The 17,422-nt window shown below is 36.1% G+C and overlaps 1 protein-coding gene across 1 annotated transcript in view; it reads left to right on the top strand.

Annotated features, from left to right (window-relative positions):
- Positions 1-11,266: 11,266 nt before the first annotated feature.
- The window catches only part of LOC143231071 (gamma-aminobutyric acid type B receptor subunit 2-like), a 116,687-nt gene continuing 110,531 nt past the window's right edge, over positions 11,267-17,422 (top strand). The window contains exon 1 of the mRNA XM_076465605.1: positions 11,267-12,310. Coding sequence (XP_076321720.1) covers positions 11,282-12,310 — 1,029 coding nt within the window. The 5' untranslated portion in view covers positions 11,267-11,281. The remainder of the gene's footprint in view (positions 12,311-17,422) is intronic.

The following is a 17,422-nucleotide window of genomic DNA, read 5'->3' as shown; positions in this document are numbered from 1 at the left end:
GACAGTCCATTGAAGATGATGAGCGTCCTGGACGTCCTTCCACGTCAACTGACGACCCACACGTCGACAAAATCAACACCCTGGTGCGGGCAAATTGACATCTGACTGTCAGGGAGCTTGCTGAAGAGTTTGGGATATCAGTTGGATCTTGTTACGAGATTTTGACCGAAAAATTGAAGATGCACCGCGTTGCTGCGAAATTCAGCCCTCAGAACTCGTTAGTTTTTGGCCAAACACTCGATCACTGTTCTTCCCCACCCCCCTACTTATCTGACCTTGCTCCTTGCGATTTTTTCTTGTTCCCCAAACGCAAAAGACCCTTGAAAGGAAGAAGAGTTGAGACGATTCCAGAGATTAAGGCAAATGCGACGAAGGAGCTGGAGGACATTACAAAAGAAGCGTACCAGGACTGTTTCAATAAGTGGAAACACCGTTGGGATAAGTGTGTGCGTTGGGGAGGAGAGTACTTTGAAGGGGTCCCAGACCTGTAACTTCTAAATAAAGTACATTTTGTTTTATGACGTCAGTCCGCGTATTTTTTGAACAGCCCTCGTACTTGTATCTAGTCCTTATTATAAACCAGTTCCCGACTTGCAAGATCCTGCTGATCCTTTTCTCTTTGTTTATGCTCTTTCATGATAATTAACGATTTATATTTAAATTGATTAGACATCAAGATGAATTATATATTTATTATTTAGGCACGGTTTTTTCGTTTTTAATTTCGCGCAAAGCTACACGAAGGCCATCGGCGCTAGCCGTCCCTAGTTTATGAGTGTAAGACTATAGGAAAGGCAGTTAGTCATCACAACCCACCTCCAACTTTTGAGCTACTCTTTTACCAACGAATAGTGGGATTAGCCATAAAGTTATGACTCCTCCCACAGCTGAAAGGGCGAACATATTTGGTGTAATGGGGATTCGAACCCGTGATTCTCATATTATGAGTCGAGCACCCTAACCATCTGGGTATGCCAAGTCTGCTACGAAAAGGAACCTGTTGTCTATAAAAACAGCGCCCTCTATACCAATGAAAGGAAAAAATAAAAAGTTTTTTAGATTGTTTACTTTTAAATACAAAGCTATACAATGGATTATCTGTGTGCTGTGCCAACCACGGGTTTCTAGCTACGATAAAGGCAAGAGATATTACGAGATTTCGCAATTTAACTTTCAATAAGAACATTATCTCTGAATATTTAGTAAATTATAAACAAAATGAGTTTCAGGAAAACTAGAGGAAGTATCTTGAAGGTTTAAGCTATCACTGTTAATCATAAACAGATTCTAATAAAAATTACGCAAAACAGGATTACAGAATGCAACGGAGCGACATCTTTGTAACAAGGTTTAACCCGGATGAGAGATTAGTGGCTTCGTGTTGGAGATCTTTAATCGTCGGATGTTGTGTTAAGAAACAACTTAGCGATCTACTTACCTAGCCTTGACAGCTTATTATAGAAAATCTTTGTCATTTAATGTAATAAGACAGGTTTAACAAAAATCTTATAATATTCAACACAGTGTGTTGAATTTTGTGAGAGTTTTACTATTATATATTTATTTTAATGTCGATGCATGTTTCACTTATATATTATAAAATGCTCGTAACTTATGCTGTTAAATCTGTATTGCGAAATTCCCGCCTATTCATCAAAGTTGTAGAAGATTCTTGAGCGTAAGAATCAACGATGTATATATGTATGTATATGCCGGTATTATTGTAGAAGTTGAAATTTATAGAAAGTAAATAAATGTTATAAAAGATAACCAGTGCAACGCTACAGTTGTTATACTAAAAACCTCGAAGCACTGTGATTAACACTTATTTATTGGGAACTTCAGATATCGACCAGGAACGTTTATAGGTTTCGAACATTACAAACCGTTTAACGTCGAGAATTAACTTCGGACGTAAGCGTTTCTACGAGGACATTAGGTATCTTTGTTGGAGAAAAGTCAGCTTGTAAACAGCGTGAGACCAGCGAAGAATAGAAAGTTAGCTAGTTTATAAACTCAATTACTTAGCTCATTGTGAAAACGTCACATACCGTCGTCGGTGAAAATCTTGACTTCTAATTGGCATGTGATCAACGAAGAGCTAGCTAGCTCCCCATTACGTCAATTGTACTGACATCAACTCTAAATTAATTCACTCTTCATGAACCCTCGATAGATCAAAAAAGTTCCAGATCAGACACAAGACTTAATTTTGTTTGTAAGTTTGGAGAAAGGTTGTATATGAATTATTATTTGTAATAACTGTTATTATAAATTGTTTCATTGTTTGTATATTCAAATATATGTATTTAAAATGTGTGTGTGTGTGTGTGTTTTTCTTATAGCAAAGCCACATCGAGCTATCTGCTGAGCCTACCGAGGGCAATCGAGCCCCTGAATTTGATACATCTGGACATTTAATTAACTTCTAAATTTAAATTATCATGTAATACAGTTTCAGGCAATATTAACTTGTAATACTTAACATAATAAAATGGAGGTTCGTCCGAAATAAATCGTAATATGCAGCAGTTTAATATTCAATTATTTCTAAAAGAATTGTTTGTGTATTCCCATTTAGTTTTCTTTTTATGACCTTTCTTTAATATCAAAATAATTGAAAGCATTAAAAATTGTCCTTCAGTGAATTTCCATTCTATTTTAAACCTCAATTCTTCCTTATGTGGGTTTGGATCCCCGTTACACCAAACATGCTTGACCTTTCAGTTGTGGATACGTTATAATGTTACTGCTAACACCACTTTTTGTTGGTAAAAGAGTAACCCAAGAGTTGGCAGTGGGTGGTGATGATTAGCTGCCTTCCCTCTAGTCTTACACTGCTAAATTAAGGACAGCTAGCGCGGATAGTCCTTGCGTAGCTTTGCGCGAAATTCAAAACAAACCAAACTTAACTACCTTATGCGACACGTGGGTTAAATTGTAAAATCAGAGACCTAAAGCTCGGACCTAGCCATCTCTAGTTTCGAAGTATTGACTAGACGAAAAAAAATAGTCAGTAGAACTCGCCAGCTACCTCCTTACTCCTAACCGTATAGAGGATTTGACTATAAATGTTATAAGCTCTCAAAGCTGAAAGTACAGGGTGCGTTCAATGGCATTTTGCGGCTCCAAATTTGGACTTTCTTTCCCGTAGCCCTGCACAATAATCACCAAGCAAAGATCGATCATCATTATTACAGGATGGATATTATTTTAAAAGTAATATTCCTGTTTTAATTATATTCCTATGTATTTTTACATAATCACGTGCTCAATAAATCTTTGACCTTTTTATTAAACTAACTACACGTTTGAGAGCATTTTTTTGTCTCAGGATTAGCTCGTTCCTTTTAAATAATGCCTAAGTATGGGGGAGGATTCGTGCTTCGCGTAAGAAATATATTTGGTTGTGGTGTTTTATATTTGAATTTACAAACATTTATAAATAGTAGTACTGTGTATTTACAGTAAGTAAAACACTTAAGTGACTTACCTATACCCTCATGTATAAGATTAGGTATGTGCAGTTATGAAGGAATCTCAAAGCCGTGTGGGGCCAAACAAATCTAGCACGAAGGATACTTTGAGCCGAATGACGTGATCAAAAAATGACGAACCGAACGACTTATTTGGTAATAGATATGGGATTTTGGCGACGCCTGCAAAATCTGGATACTGGGGACAAGTATTAACACTTAACACAGTGACGGTATTGGTACTATAAGTGTCTATGAACAAATGAAGAAATTTACACATAAAACCTGAACATATAAACACTTTCATGAGATGGGGCTTTGAAGAGTGGTACATCCATTCCCCAAACACCTTTCCTTTGGCAGTTCGGGCCGGCATGACCAGGTGGTTAAGGCACTCGACTCGTAATCCGAAGGTCGCGGGTTCGAATCCCCGTCACACCGAACATGCTCACTCTTTCAGCCGTGGGGGTGTTATAATGTGACGGTCAACCCCACTATTCGTTGGTAAAAGAGTAGCCCAAACGTTGGCGGTGAGTGGTGATGGCTAGCAGCCTTCCCTCTAGTCTTACACTGTTAAATTAGCGATGGCTAGCGCAGATAGCCCTCGTGTAGCCTTTCGCTAAATTTAAAACAAACTAAATAATGTTGAACTAATAAATAGGTCACAAAATTGGAATGGGTATCAAAACGCAGATCACATGAAAAGAGGTCCTAGTAAAGCTTTCATGTCAAAACACATCACTCTTCCCTGCTGCTACCCACAATCCATTTAGAGTAATAATTTCCCACGCTCTTTTCAATCGACCTATCGCACAGAAAGTCGTTGGTACTAAATCTGACGATTTCCTGGTATGACTTCGTACGGAACAGCACAAATACTCGTTTAATTTTCTAGCTGCTTTGAAACATGAGATGAATGAACAAACATGTCGTGGAAACAACATAACTATATGTGAGTTGTATAGCTTTTCCTAACGGAAATCCTTCTTGATTATGCTGAGAACTATTGTTTGGAGCGCGTGGATGACTGTTATCACTGACATACGTGTTCATGGATTCTCACCTGTTACAAAATGCTGTACTTTGTTAACTACGGCTGAGGTACGACTTGTTGCAGGTCTATTTTTGGATGATCCTTGCAACCCAAACTGTTTTCCAATGTCATTAAGCACAAGGAACATTTCCTTTTTTGACGTTCTTAATCCTTGATCTGAACACATCTTTATGATTTAAGTTTGTGAATATTTTGCGTCAAAATGAGCTGTTATATTTCCTTCATAAAAACGATAAACAATTTACTTCAGGCCAAAGAACATCAAAATGTAGTTATGATATATTACGTTATACAGTCATTTTATAATGTCAATGTTTGTCAATGAATTGCTGACTTACGTATTTAAAATCATTTTAATATAACGTATTAAACTCTCTACGTTTATAACGCTATAAATCAGATTTCGATGCCTGCGATGCACGGAAAACAGAGAACCCACAGTATAGCTTTGTCTTTAACAAGAAATTCATCCCAGTCTACATTTGTAGTACAAAAGTTAAATAGATAAATTTCCAAAGGCGTAATCGTTTTCTAACAGTTTTCTTAGATGACACCATAGTTGACGAGACACAATAACTCAAAACTTATTTGACAAATTTGAGTTAATCATGCTGGTTGGAAAAGAAAAAATGAAATCCCAAAATTAGTTGAAAATATTACACAGCTTCGTCTCTAAAGAAAGCTTATCTTGTACCTAATATCTTTATGTCTTTCATATTTGTTTAACAATAATAGAATCTATCTGCTTCTTTTCACGAGTACCATCACTTTGTGTTTTTTTATTTTATACTGCAAGTTTCCTAATTTTTTTAACTTGGACTATTCTGGAATACGTTACAAGTTGAGAAACTTACGTTTCCTTCTATCTTGTTCCTCATTTTGTGCCTTCTGGAAGCAACCAATTAAACATTTAATCGTTTCTACATATTTTAACCCAGTAAACTTTTGGCGTTAGAAGAGAGAAGACATAAAAAAAATTTCAACAACGCTGTTGATTGTACGAACTTGCTTAATTGCGCTGTGAAGTAAGTTTTATATATCACTTGTTTGAATAGGTAAACTTACTAAAACTGCTTCAGTTATTCCTCATTAAATCTGGACATTTTTTTTTCTTGTTAATTATAATAATTGTCCTGGAGGCCTCAATTAATTTCTCCCTGGACGATTCAATCTCCATTACAAACTTATTAGTACACGATAATCACGCAAAGTTTTTGTGTTGGTTATAAATAGCAAAATGTATCCATATATCACTAAGTCTAGGTAGATAATTATTTCTTTTGACTATCAGCTATTTAGAGTTGTGCTGTAATGCACTGGAATATTTTTCAGCTTATATCTTATTTCTCCTTAATACAAATTATGAAAGGCGAATATCCCATACGGCTGTAAGATAAGTGAAGGTTTTAACCTAGCAGGTGACTGTCTGAGAGTGACATAAGTTTCCTAACGGAATTATTAACAGTAGTTAAACATTCTCAGACACCCTGTCAGAATCAGTAGTTGAATATGAAATTCTTCCGTCAAACCAAGAGCTCGGATAAAGAATACACACACACAGTTTTATACATGTATACGTTATCTGAAACAACCTCAGCGAATTCTCCAAATCATTTGAAACAATACGTACGTCATGTGTAGGTTAAATATGAAGAAATGCCCAGTTCGTGTGGCTAAAAGCATTTCGTTTTTCTTTGTACGCTGTAGACGATGGTTTTGATTGTTTTGAGAAACTAGTTTTGTTTTACAAAAAGAAAAAAAAATCACCAGAACAGGTTGTTTGTGTAGCTACTGCATGCTTAGGAATAGGATAATTGTAGTCCTTAGAAATATGAAGTGTTAGAATGATTCCTAACCTAATTAAGTAGGCTCATCCAGGCTAAAGAGCATAGAAGCAGAAACATTTAGACACTTAAGTTTTCAGGGTTACTGTCGAAAGTGCTTAGATATGAGGAGGCGATTTCTTACGAATGACATGAAGCAAACATGATTAATACAATATCTTCTCTTTCTGCAAATATATAAGTGAAGAAAAATACTGTGGTTCCCGACATTGCTCAGAGTTACTTTTCTGTGCTATATCCACTTTCCCTGTGGTAAATATAGTAAAATTAGGAAATAATTATAATAGCTTTGTTTCTTAAATTAAGCAGGATTACAAATTTGTGTAGAAGATACAATAGATTTACATGGTTTTATTACAAAACCGAAGAGGTAAATTACTTTATTTTTCTTTTGTCAAAACGCAAAATCTGTTTTGAATTTCGCCACATGAGGACTATCTGCCCCTAATTTAACAGAGTAGGGAGGGCAGCTAGACATCGCCACTTGGGCTAATCTTTTACCAACGAATAATGTGATTGACTGTAACTTTATAACGTCCTTATGGCTGAAAAGGCAAGCATGTTTGGCAGGACGGGGATTCGAACGCGCGACTCTCGGATTACGAGTCGAACGCCTCAACCACCTGGCTACGCCATGCCTCCTGTTTTGTTTACTAAAGTTTCGAATTTGGTTTGTACTATATTTAAGTAAAGGAAACGTAGGTTAGATTGTAGGTTTCGAAAGTATTTCTAAATATTGTTTCGGTCTTTTATATGTTTTTTTTTTTTGTTACAGGCACTTTACTTGTTATGTATATTTTGAATATGCTCAATTGATACAATTAAAACGGTGTCCTATTCGTGATTTATATTCATAGCACAAATTTGATATAAGGTCGGTATTCCAACTGTACATTACTTGAGTTTTTAATCTCCTGTTTTAAGAGGCTTTCTCTATGGTTTAATATTTCATTAAAAACGTTTCGGTATAAAGGGCTTGTAAGCTAGTTAGAAGCTGTTCATATGAATCGTATGAAAAATGTATGATAAAATTGAAAGAATAGCGTTCCTATTTGTATGGGCGTTAAGCCTTTTAGATTTCAGTAAACTTTTGTAACAAAGAGATTTAGAGTAGGGAAGTAAGGGGTACATCATTCTATGTCTAAGTGAAGTGTGGTGGGTGTAGTTAGTACTATGTACTGCGAAAGGTTTGTTTGTTTGTTTTGTTTTTGAATTTTGCGCAAAGCTACACGAGGGCTATTTGCGCTAGTCATCCCTAATTTAGCAGTATAAGATTAGAGGGTAGGCAGCTGTAGTCGTCACTACCCACTGTCAACTCTTGGGCTACTTTTTTTACTAACGAATAGTGGGATTAACAGTTACATTATACCGTCCACACGGTTGAAAGGACGAATATGCTTTGGTGCGACTGGGATTCGAACTCGCGATCCTCAGATTACGAGTCGAGTGCCTTAACCACTTGGCCTCACTGACACATAATTATGTTTTTAAATTTATGACAAAATGATAGAGAGAAGTAAGAAGTACAAATAACATGTTTTAAATATTCTGATTTGTGTTTTAATTACATTGTGAGAGAACATGTTTGTACTTACATTCTGTATTTATCATGACAAAGCTGTTAAGTTTATATATCTGCTGATGTTCCTAATTTTGAGTCACTGGTCGAAAGGAAAGCGGCCAGTCAGTAACAAGCATCTCACTACCCACTCTTCCAAAGATAGGGATTGCCTATCACTCTTATAACACACTAACAGTAAGAAACTTAATCAGGCTTGCTAGAAAGAAACCAAGAACCCTACCAGAGGACCAATCCATTCCCTACAAACGAGCAAAGAAATTATAATGGAACTCAATAATTCGAAATTAAACACGCTGACAGTGTAATAATTGCATTATATTTGCAAAGAACACAAAACTTTTAACCCACTAGAAAGCCTAGAACAATAGGTCTTGTATCAGAAAAAGAAAAAAAAAACCTTAAATACAGAACATTAGATATGATGATCCCATACTTTCATTACATATTCCATACGCGTCCACCAAATAAATATTCAGCAAACTCGTTAAAAGGTTCTAAAAACGTGCTTCACGATTGCTGGGAAGTACAACCCGGATATTACAACCAAAACAAAACTACAACCCGGATATTACAACGAAAACAAAACGCTTGGAACTTCATTATACATTCTTGGTTTTGTAATCATGAATGCCACAGGATTGTACCTAATGATAGCACGAAGTATCGCACTTAAACTTAGAATGCCACAGGACTGTACCTAATGATAGCACGAAGTATAGCACTGAAACATAGAATGCCACAGAACTGTACCTAATGATAGCACGAAGTATAGCACTGAAACATAGAATGCCACAGGACTGTACCTAATGATAGCACGAAGTATAGCACTGAAACTTAGTACACGAGATATTCATTGTACAGAATCCAACTCCGGATGTTAGCGATATAAGCTTTTAAGTTTACCATTGAACTAACGAGTGACCACCAAATGATAATGGTACGTATTCATTCACCGTTTGTACATATGTATATAATAACGTAATGTAATGTGAATATTATTAATTTTGTGGATGAGAGGTGACATCGATTAAACTCTAACTGATAAGTCGTTGTTTGTCCTATATGTTTGTTTAATTATCTATCAATACATATTAAACATTTAACAAATAAGCATAGTTTGAATGTAAATCAGCAAAAAATAAGACGCCAAAATAACTTCCAATAAATTACCGTGCACTCTAGTTCTATTCAATCCTTAAAATCCAAAACTAAACGTAAAACTCAACTTACTGATTGGACTTATTTATATAGACATTCCACATTTTTATATAGTTCCAACACTATATAAATAATAAAATAAAAAAGGTTGTTAGGCTTGGTAGCAAACTGGAGGTTTTGTAGAATAGGTTCATTGATTGTCTGGGTGAAGTATCGTATAGCTTTATTATAAAAAATGGCGGATAACGTCACGTCGTACAACATCAAGAAATACTGTCCTCATGAAAAATAAAACTGTGAACGTTTTAACTAAGAAAGTTCGTTTCTAATTATCTGTTGCACTTCTACGCTTCGTATTAGCTGGCTTGTTGTAAGCTGAGAGTAAACTACTGCCGATAAGAATAAATCATTTATTATTGTTTATTACTGACGTGATTACAAAAGAAGTACTTGTTCTTCTTGTTTACAGTGTTTTACTAAATTCGAATTATTTCAACACGAAAGTTTCTTACAGTGACAGAGGTTTTCTTATGATTGTTATTTAAAATTATAGCTATATCTAAAAACTTAAACTAGTATAATACTAAGGCAAAATCAAAAATCACAAACGAATAACCTCTAGGCTAGCAGTTTTATTCTTCTTTACAGGAACAGAACAAATGTTATATTAGCAGCATCATATGTGGGTTAAGTAACCTGCAACATTGCAAAACTACACGAGGGCTATCTGCGCTAGCCGTCCCTAATTTAGCAGTGAAAGACTAGACGGAAGACACCTTATCGTCGCCACCTACCGCCAAATTTTGAGTTACTCCTTTACTAACGAAAAGTGGGATCAACCGAACTTTATAACGCCCCCAGGGCGGAAAAGACGAATGTGTTTGATGTGACGTGGATTCAAATTTGCGACCCTCAGATTACGAGTCGAATGCCCTATCCGCCAGGTCATGCCAGGTAAGTGATTCCTATTAAGGGTTTTTTATTTTCTTTAATTAAGATATAATTTAGTTTTAATATTCTAAATCATATCTTTTTTAACTTATTCATATTGAGAATTTTACTTAATTAAGATATAATTTAGGATATTAAAACAATCGTTCACAATAAATATTTAATATTTTTCAACACATTAATATCTGAAAAAACAGGTGTTTTTAATAAATTACCAGTGAAGTGAGTACTGTGCTAATATGTCCTTATAAAAATATTATTTTTGTTAAATGAAAGCACTTACTTATTAGGTGGTGAAAAAACAAAAAAACAAAAACGGCCCCTAGATGACGCTACAAAAGCTCGTTTTCCAACCATCGTACCGGAACTTGCAACAGTTTCGTGTCAGTCTCGCAGTGGAATCAAACAGTGCTACAAGACCTGAGACTCATTACTTCTGTAATTCTCGAAGTTATTTGTAATTCAACAGTGTTTTATGTTGCTATCTGTTTAATAATATTTACATAAATCAGGAAATACAAGCACAAGGGCAAGGAATTTTACAGTAATCTCCTGTACGGGTATATTATCTGGTTCCAAGAATTAATATCTTCTTCGACGAATTTAACTTTGTCACGTAAAGTTTTCTCTACGAAGATCAAAAGCTTTTACTCAGCCAAATAAGAATTATTTCGAAGATAGCAACAAATCATATAATATTATATCTTTTTTGATAGGTGAAGTTACTTAATCAGACGGTCCATGCGTTTATATCGAACATAAAAAACTAAATTCGGTGGCAGTTCAGAATTTTTCTGGACTCTTTTATAAACAGTAGCTTTGTTTGGAAATCTGTACGTAAACAATTTTTATATTTAATTGCTAAAAACGTTTCTTGTCTTGTGCTATGTTTTTGCCACCTTCTCTTGTCTACGATATAACGAACATGTTTCTTCGGATTATGTTTTCTTTCTAGTAGAAACAAAAAATTCAATTTATTTGGAAGTAGATCTGTATGAAACTACCCATGAGAAACCTGCACTGATACACGTTATGAACGAGACTCAATACTAATGTTCATCTACAATACATAGATATTGACCAGGATGATTAGCCTTAAAATTCTTTTGTTAACTTGAAGAGATCTACTTGCAGAGGACTGTTCTTGTAACAAAGAAATGATCTGAAGAGTTCTAGTTGGTGATGTTAAATCTCTACATCCTTGTTCATCACACTAATGTCGAAACTTCATTTGATTCTTCTAATTTATGAAGTCTTTTCTATAATAACCATCGAGCCCGCTAACACAGATCATCAGACATCAAAATGGACAGAGAGGGTTCGTGGTCCTGTTTCTAGAACATCAGATATTTGGACCCAGTTTTCAACTCCACTATCTCTTACAAACCAATCCTCTAAAAGTTTCGGTGGACACCTTTTTGAAAAATTTAATCTAAAAATACAGGAGGACAAAGAGTATTCCTCGAAACGTCTTTCCCACGATGAAATTCCCCCATCAGTACCCAGATCCACGAAGTGGTTGGGAAAAGAGAGAACTGAAGAAGAAGAAATTATTCCACCAAGAAATGTGATATCGAACATATTTGAAAGCAAACCTATAAAACCTGAAACTCTATTAAGAAGTCAAACAAGCCAAACTGATGACACCACAAAATCGCTCAGTTTCACGCAAAATCAAAGCGTCTCTTCTGGACGTCAACCTCAAGACAAGACGTTTAATGGAAGAAATCTACCTAATGTTTTAATAAACGAGCCACGTATCACAACTCCTCCTGCATCTCAGGAGGACATCACGGACAAAACCACCGTCATTGATGACCTGAATGTCTCATGTAGGTCTAATGGCTCTCGATTGTCTGGTAAGGAAGAGAACTCACAGTCACCTCTTGACGAAAGCCCATCTTTGGGTATAATCAGTGATGTTAAACACGAAGAGAAAAGTTATTACGTTCCAACTGTTAATGACAAACCACAAAATTCCACAAATTCTTGGCCCAGGATTAAGCACAAGTTTCCAAAAAGAGAAGCTGAAGCGAAACGACATATACGTAACAAGTCTCCAAAACTTGAAAAGCTTCAGACATTTTTTATTCACGGTTTGTTCGAATTGACAGGAAATGCCTGTAGAGTTGATTCATTGGCTGGAAAAACAGAGTTGGCTGCTGCAAAATTAGCAATTAAGCACGTGAACGAACAAAATGTAATACCTGGCTGTAAACTAGACATGTACGTGGATGATACTGAGGTAAGCTGGGAGTTTGTTTATTTATTAATGGCTTAGTTTGGACAGGTAAATAGATCGATAGGTAGATCGTGTGGTATAGTATCTATCTGTATTAACTGATACCCATTTCTTAACAAGTAACTGCATATAACTTTAAGTTGCAAGTACTGGTGAAACTGCTTCAGGTTAATAAGACTGTAAGTTATGAGTACTGGTGAAACTGGTTCAGGTTAATAGAATGTAAGTTAAGTACTGGTGAAACTGGTTCAGTTTAATAGAACTGTAAGTTATGAGTACTGGTGAAACTGGTTCAGTTTAATAGAACTGTAAGTTAAGTACTGGTGAAACTGGTTCAGTTTAATAGAATGTAAGTTAAGTACTGGTAAAACTGGTCCAGTTTAAAGGAACTGTAAGTTATGAGTACTGATAAAACTGGTTCAGTTTAATAGAGCTGTAAGTTATGAGTACTGGTAAAACTGGTCCAGTTTAAAGGAACTGTAAGTTATGAGTACAAGTGAAACTGGTTCAGTTTAATAGAGCTGTAAGTTATAAGTACTGGTGAAACTGGTTCAGTTTAATAGAGCTGTAAGTTATGAGTACTGGTGAAACTGGTCCAGTTTAAAGGAACTGTAAGTTATGAGTACTGGTGAAACTGGTTCAGTTTAATAGAGCTGTAAGTTATGAGTACTGGTGAAACTGGTTCAGTTTAATAGAGCTGTAAGTTATGAGTACTGGTGAAACTGGTCCAGTTTAAAGGAACTGTAAGTTATGAGTACTGGTAAAACTGGTCCAGTTTAAAGGAACTGTAAGTTATGAGTACAAGTGAAACTGGTTCAGTTTAATAGAGCTGTAAGTTATGAGTACTGGTGAAACTGGTTCAGTTTAATAGAGCTGTAAGTTATGAGTACTGGTGAAACTGGTCCAGTTTAAAGGAACTGTAAGTTATGAGTACAAGTGAAACTGGTTCAGTTTAATAGAGCTGTAAGTTATGAGTACTGGTGAAACTGGTTCAGTTTAATAGAGCTGTAAGTTATGAGTACTGGTAAAACTGGTCCAGTTTAAAGCAACTGTAAGTTATGAGTACAAGTGAAACTGGTTCAGTTTAATAGAGCTGTAAGTTATGAGTACTGGTGAAACTGGTTCAGTTTAATAGAGCTGTAAGTTATGAGTACTGGTGAAACTGGTTCAGTTTAATAGAGCTGTAAGTTATGAGTACTGGTGAAACTGGTCCAGTTTAAAGGAACTGTAAGTTATGAGTACTGGTGAAACTGGTCCAGTTTAAAGGAACTGTAAGTTATGAGTACAAGTGAAACTGGTTCAGTTTAATAGAGCTGTAAGTTATGAGTACTGGTGAAACTGGTAAAAGGAACTGGTTATGAGTACCTGGTCCAGTTTAAAGGAAGTTATGAGTACTGTGAAACTGGTTCAGTTTAATAGAGTACAAGTGAAACTGGTTCAGTTTAATAGAGCTGTAAGTTATAAGTACTGGTGAAACTGGTTCAGTTTAATAGAGCTGTAAGTTATGAGTACTGGTGAAACTGGTCCAGTTTAAAGGAACTGTAAGTTATGAGTACTGGTGAAACTGGTTCAGTTTAATAGAGCTGTAAGTTATGAGTACTGGTGAAACTGGTTCAGTTTAATAGAGCTGTAAGTTATGAGTACTGGTGAAACTGGTCCAGTTTAAAGGAACTGTAAGTTATGAGTACTGGTAAAACTGGTCCAGTTTAAAGGAACTGTAAGTTATGAGTACAAGTGAAACTGGTTCAGTTTAATAGAGCTGTAAGTTATGAGTACTGGTGAAACTGGTTCAGTTTAATAGAGCTGTAAGTTATGAGTACTGGTGAAACTGGTCCAGTTTAAAGGAACTGTAAGTTATGAGTACAAGTGAAACTGGTTCAGTTTAATAGAGCTGTAAGTTATGAGTACTGGTGAAACTGGTTCAGTTTAATAGAGCTGTAAGTTATGAGTACTGGTAAAACTGGTCCAGTTTAAAGGAACTGTAAGTTATGAGTACAAGTGAAACTGGTTCAGTTTAATAGAGCTGTAAGTTATGAGTACTGGTGAAACTGGTTCAGTTTAATAGAGCTGTAAGTTATGAGTACTGGTGAAACTGGTTCAGTTTAATAGAGCTGTAAGTTATGAGTACTGGTGAAACTGGTCCAGTTTAAAGGAACTGTAAGTTATGAGTACTGGTAAAACTGGTCCAGTTTAAAGGAACTGTAAGTTATGAGTACTGGTGAAACTGGTTCAGTTTAATAGAGCTGTAAGTTATGAGTACTGGTAAAACTGGTCCAGTTTAAAGGAACTGTAAGTTATGAGTACAAGTGAAACTGGTTCAGTTTAATAGAGCTGTAAGTTATGAGTACTGGTGAAACTGGTTCAGTTTAATAGAGCTGTAAGTTATGAGTACTGGTGAAACTGGTCCAGTTTAATAGAGCTGTAAGTTATGAGTACTGGTGAAACTGGTCCAGTTTAAAGGAACTGTAAGTTATGAGTACTGGTAAAACTGGTCCAGTTTAAAGGAACTGTAAGTTATGAGTACAAGTGAAACTGGTTCAGTTTAATAGAGCTGTAAGTTATGAGTACTGGTGAAACTGGTTCAGTTTAAAGGAACTGTAAGTTATGAGTACTGGTGAAACTGGTTCTCTGGTCATGGTAAATAGAGGAAGATGTCTCTTTAAAATGCATGACCTTTTCTTTGTTTGTCACCATAAAATGGATGATGGGCCATGTGTTGTTTCCGCTACGGGAATACAACTCAGAATTCTTGTTTTATAATCCCTAAAACTAAGTTACCGGAGAACTTTACTGTATCGCTTTTGTTCTCGAAGCCATTTGCACAATCGGCTAAGCTCACTATTCACGCTCTTTACGGGTATTCCCTGTATAGAAGTTATTAATTTCCAAGACTTTATAGTCGAAAGTTATTAAGAAAAAAGTAAAACCACACAAACTACTGATCTACAAGTCACGTTTAAGCAGCATAGGTGTTTTATATCACAAATGTTTCATTCTCTTACAGCGTCCTAAGTATCTGATGCTCTAGATATAATCTTACATAAATGGTGCAGCACATTATCCTTCTTCATAGAGGTCATTAGCCAAACGTATATTTTATCATTCCTTCTACGTGTCAGGGCACAAGGCAACACTGTTCTAACAGAACTACCACTGATTCTTCCATTGTTATCATAAATCGGCCATATCCTCTGACTGAACACATACGTTTATATAAGTAGTAACAAAGAAAGAAAGCACTTAGAGTACAGTGTAAAAATATTTTATTGTTAATTAAGATCAGCATTGTGTTATTTCACAACAACACAGTGTGTCACGTCTAGACTTTTGTGAACTATAATCCCCTACAACATAGACCTGTGTGAACTGTAATCCGCCTGCTGAACACACACACACAGATTTGTGTGACCTAAACCCAAATGTTTCTGTTTTCTTACAACGCAGATAATATGTGGTTTTCAAAATTATATTTATGACTTGCATCGTTGTGTTTTGAAATCACTTTGTTTCATAATGTTTGAACCGTTCAAAAATAGCACATCGTGAAGACTAATCGCTATTCCTCTGAAGTTCCGAACCGTTCAAGAACAGCACTTCAGAGGAAACCAATCGCTATTTCTCTGAAGTTCCGAACCGTTTAAGAACATCACTTCAGAGAAAACCAATCGCTATTTCTCTGAAGTTCCGAACCGTTCAAGAACAGCACTTCAGGGGAAACCAATCGCTATTCCTCTGAAGTTCTAAACCGTTCAAGAACAGCACTTCAGAGGAAACCAATCGCTATTTCTCTGAAGTTCCGAACCGTTCAAGAACAGCACTTCAGGAGAAACCAATTGCTATTCCTCTGAAGTTCCAAACCGTTCAAGAACAGCACTTCAGAGGAAACCAATCGCTATTTCTCTGAAGTTCCGAACCGTTCAAGAACAGCACTTCAGAGGAAACCAATTGCTATTTCTCTGAAGTTCCGAACCGTTCAAGAACAGCACTTCAGGGGAAACCAATCGCTATTTCTCTGAAGTTCCGAACCGTTCAAGAACAGCACTTCAGAGGAAACCAATCGCTATTTCTCTGACAATGACCGAAGAAGGTCGAAACGTTGTTCGTTCTTCTATGTAAAATATTTTCTCAACCCAAACGAGCCGTTTTTGCATATAAAGATTTACTTCAGCATGGGGTGTCAGATCACGAGGAACACAGAGTTCAAAATGACATTGAAGTGGCAAAATTCTAATAATTAATTTCTTAGTAATAACTACTGCATTCGGTAGTTTCATACTTAGCGAAGATGGTTTTACTATATATTTATATATTTCAGTGTATCGATATCGTGTAGATTTTTTTTCTCGCATCATTATTTCTGATTACTGTACTTATTATAATTTATTAGCACGGTAATGAAGGTTGCTTCCAGATATTCAATAGGTAGTGATAAATTTCCTGTCTGTCTATAACCATGGCCAGGTGGTTAAGGCACTCGACTCATAATCCGAGGGTCGCGGGTTCGAATCTCCGTCGCACCAAAGATGCTCGCCCTTTCAACCGCGGGGGCGTTATAATGTGATTGTCAATCCCGCTATTCGTTGGGAAAAGAGTAGCCCAAGAGTTGTCGGTGGGTGGTGATGACTAGTTGCCTTCTCTCTAGTCTTACCCTACTAAATTAGGGACGGCTAGCGCAGATAGCCTTCGTTACGCTTTTAGCGAAATTCGAAACAAACCAAAACATGAGCTAGGAGAAAACAAAATTAGCTTTTCTCTGACACTGAAGGTGTTGTTCTTAAAGGTATATTACAACTAAAGTTAAAATTGATAAACTACTTAATGATCTAATTAACCGACTTAATCGAATGTTCGATGTTACTGTCTGAGCAAATGTATGTTCTCATTTCGTGTACATGTTTAAGAATAAGTATACTTAACTTGAACGAATCCTTATGCACGCATGAACTAAATGAGCTACTGACCAGAGATGAGGTAACCCGCCACCACTCTCCATCTTCAAGAGGACTGTATTTTTCCGAATCATTGAATCGAATAAAGGATTAACTGTCCTCTTTATAACACTTCTATAACATAAAGCGTAGATAATTCTATATCAGAAAATTTCGAGTTTTGGAT

Source organism: Tachypleus tridentatus, chromosome 10 (genome assembly GCF_004210375.1).
Source record: "Tachypleus tridentatus isolate NWPU-2018 chromosome 10, ASM421037v1, whole genome shotgun sequence".
Classification (NCBI taxonomy): domain Eukaryota; kingdom Metazoa; phylum Arthropoda; class Merostomata; order Xiphosura; family Limulidae; genus Tachypleus; species Tachypleus tridentatus.
This window is presented reverse-complemented; position numbering and strand designations above follow the sequence as displayed.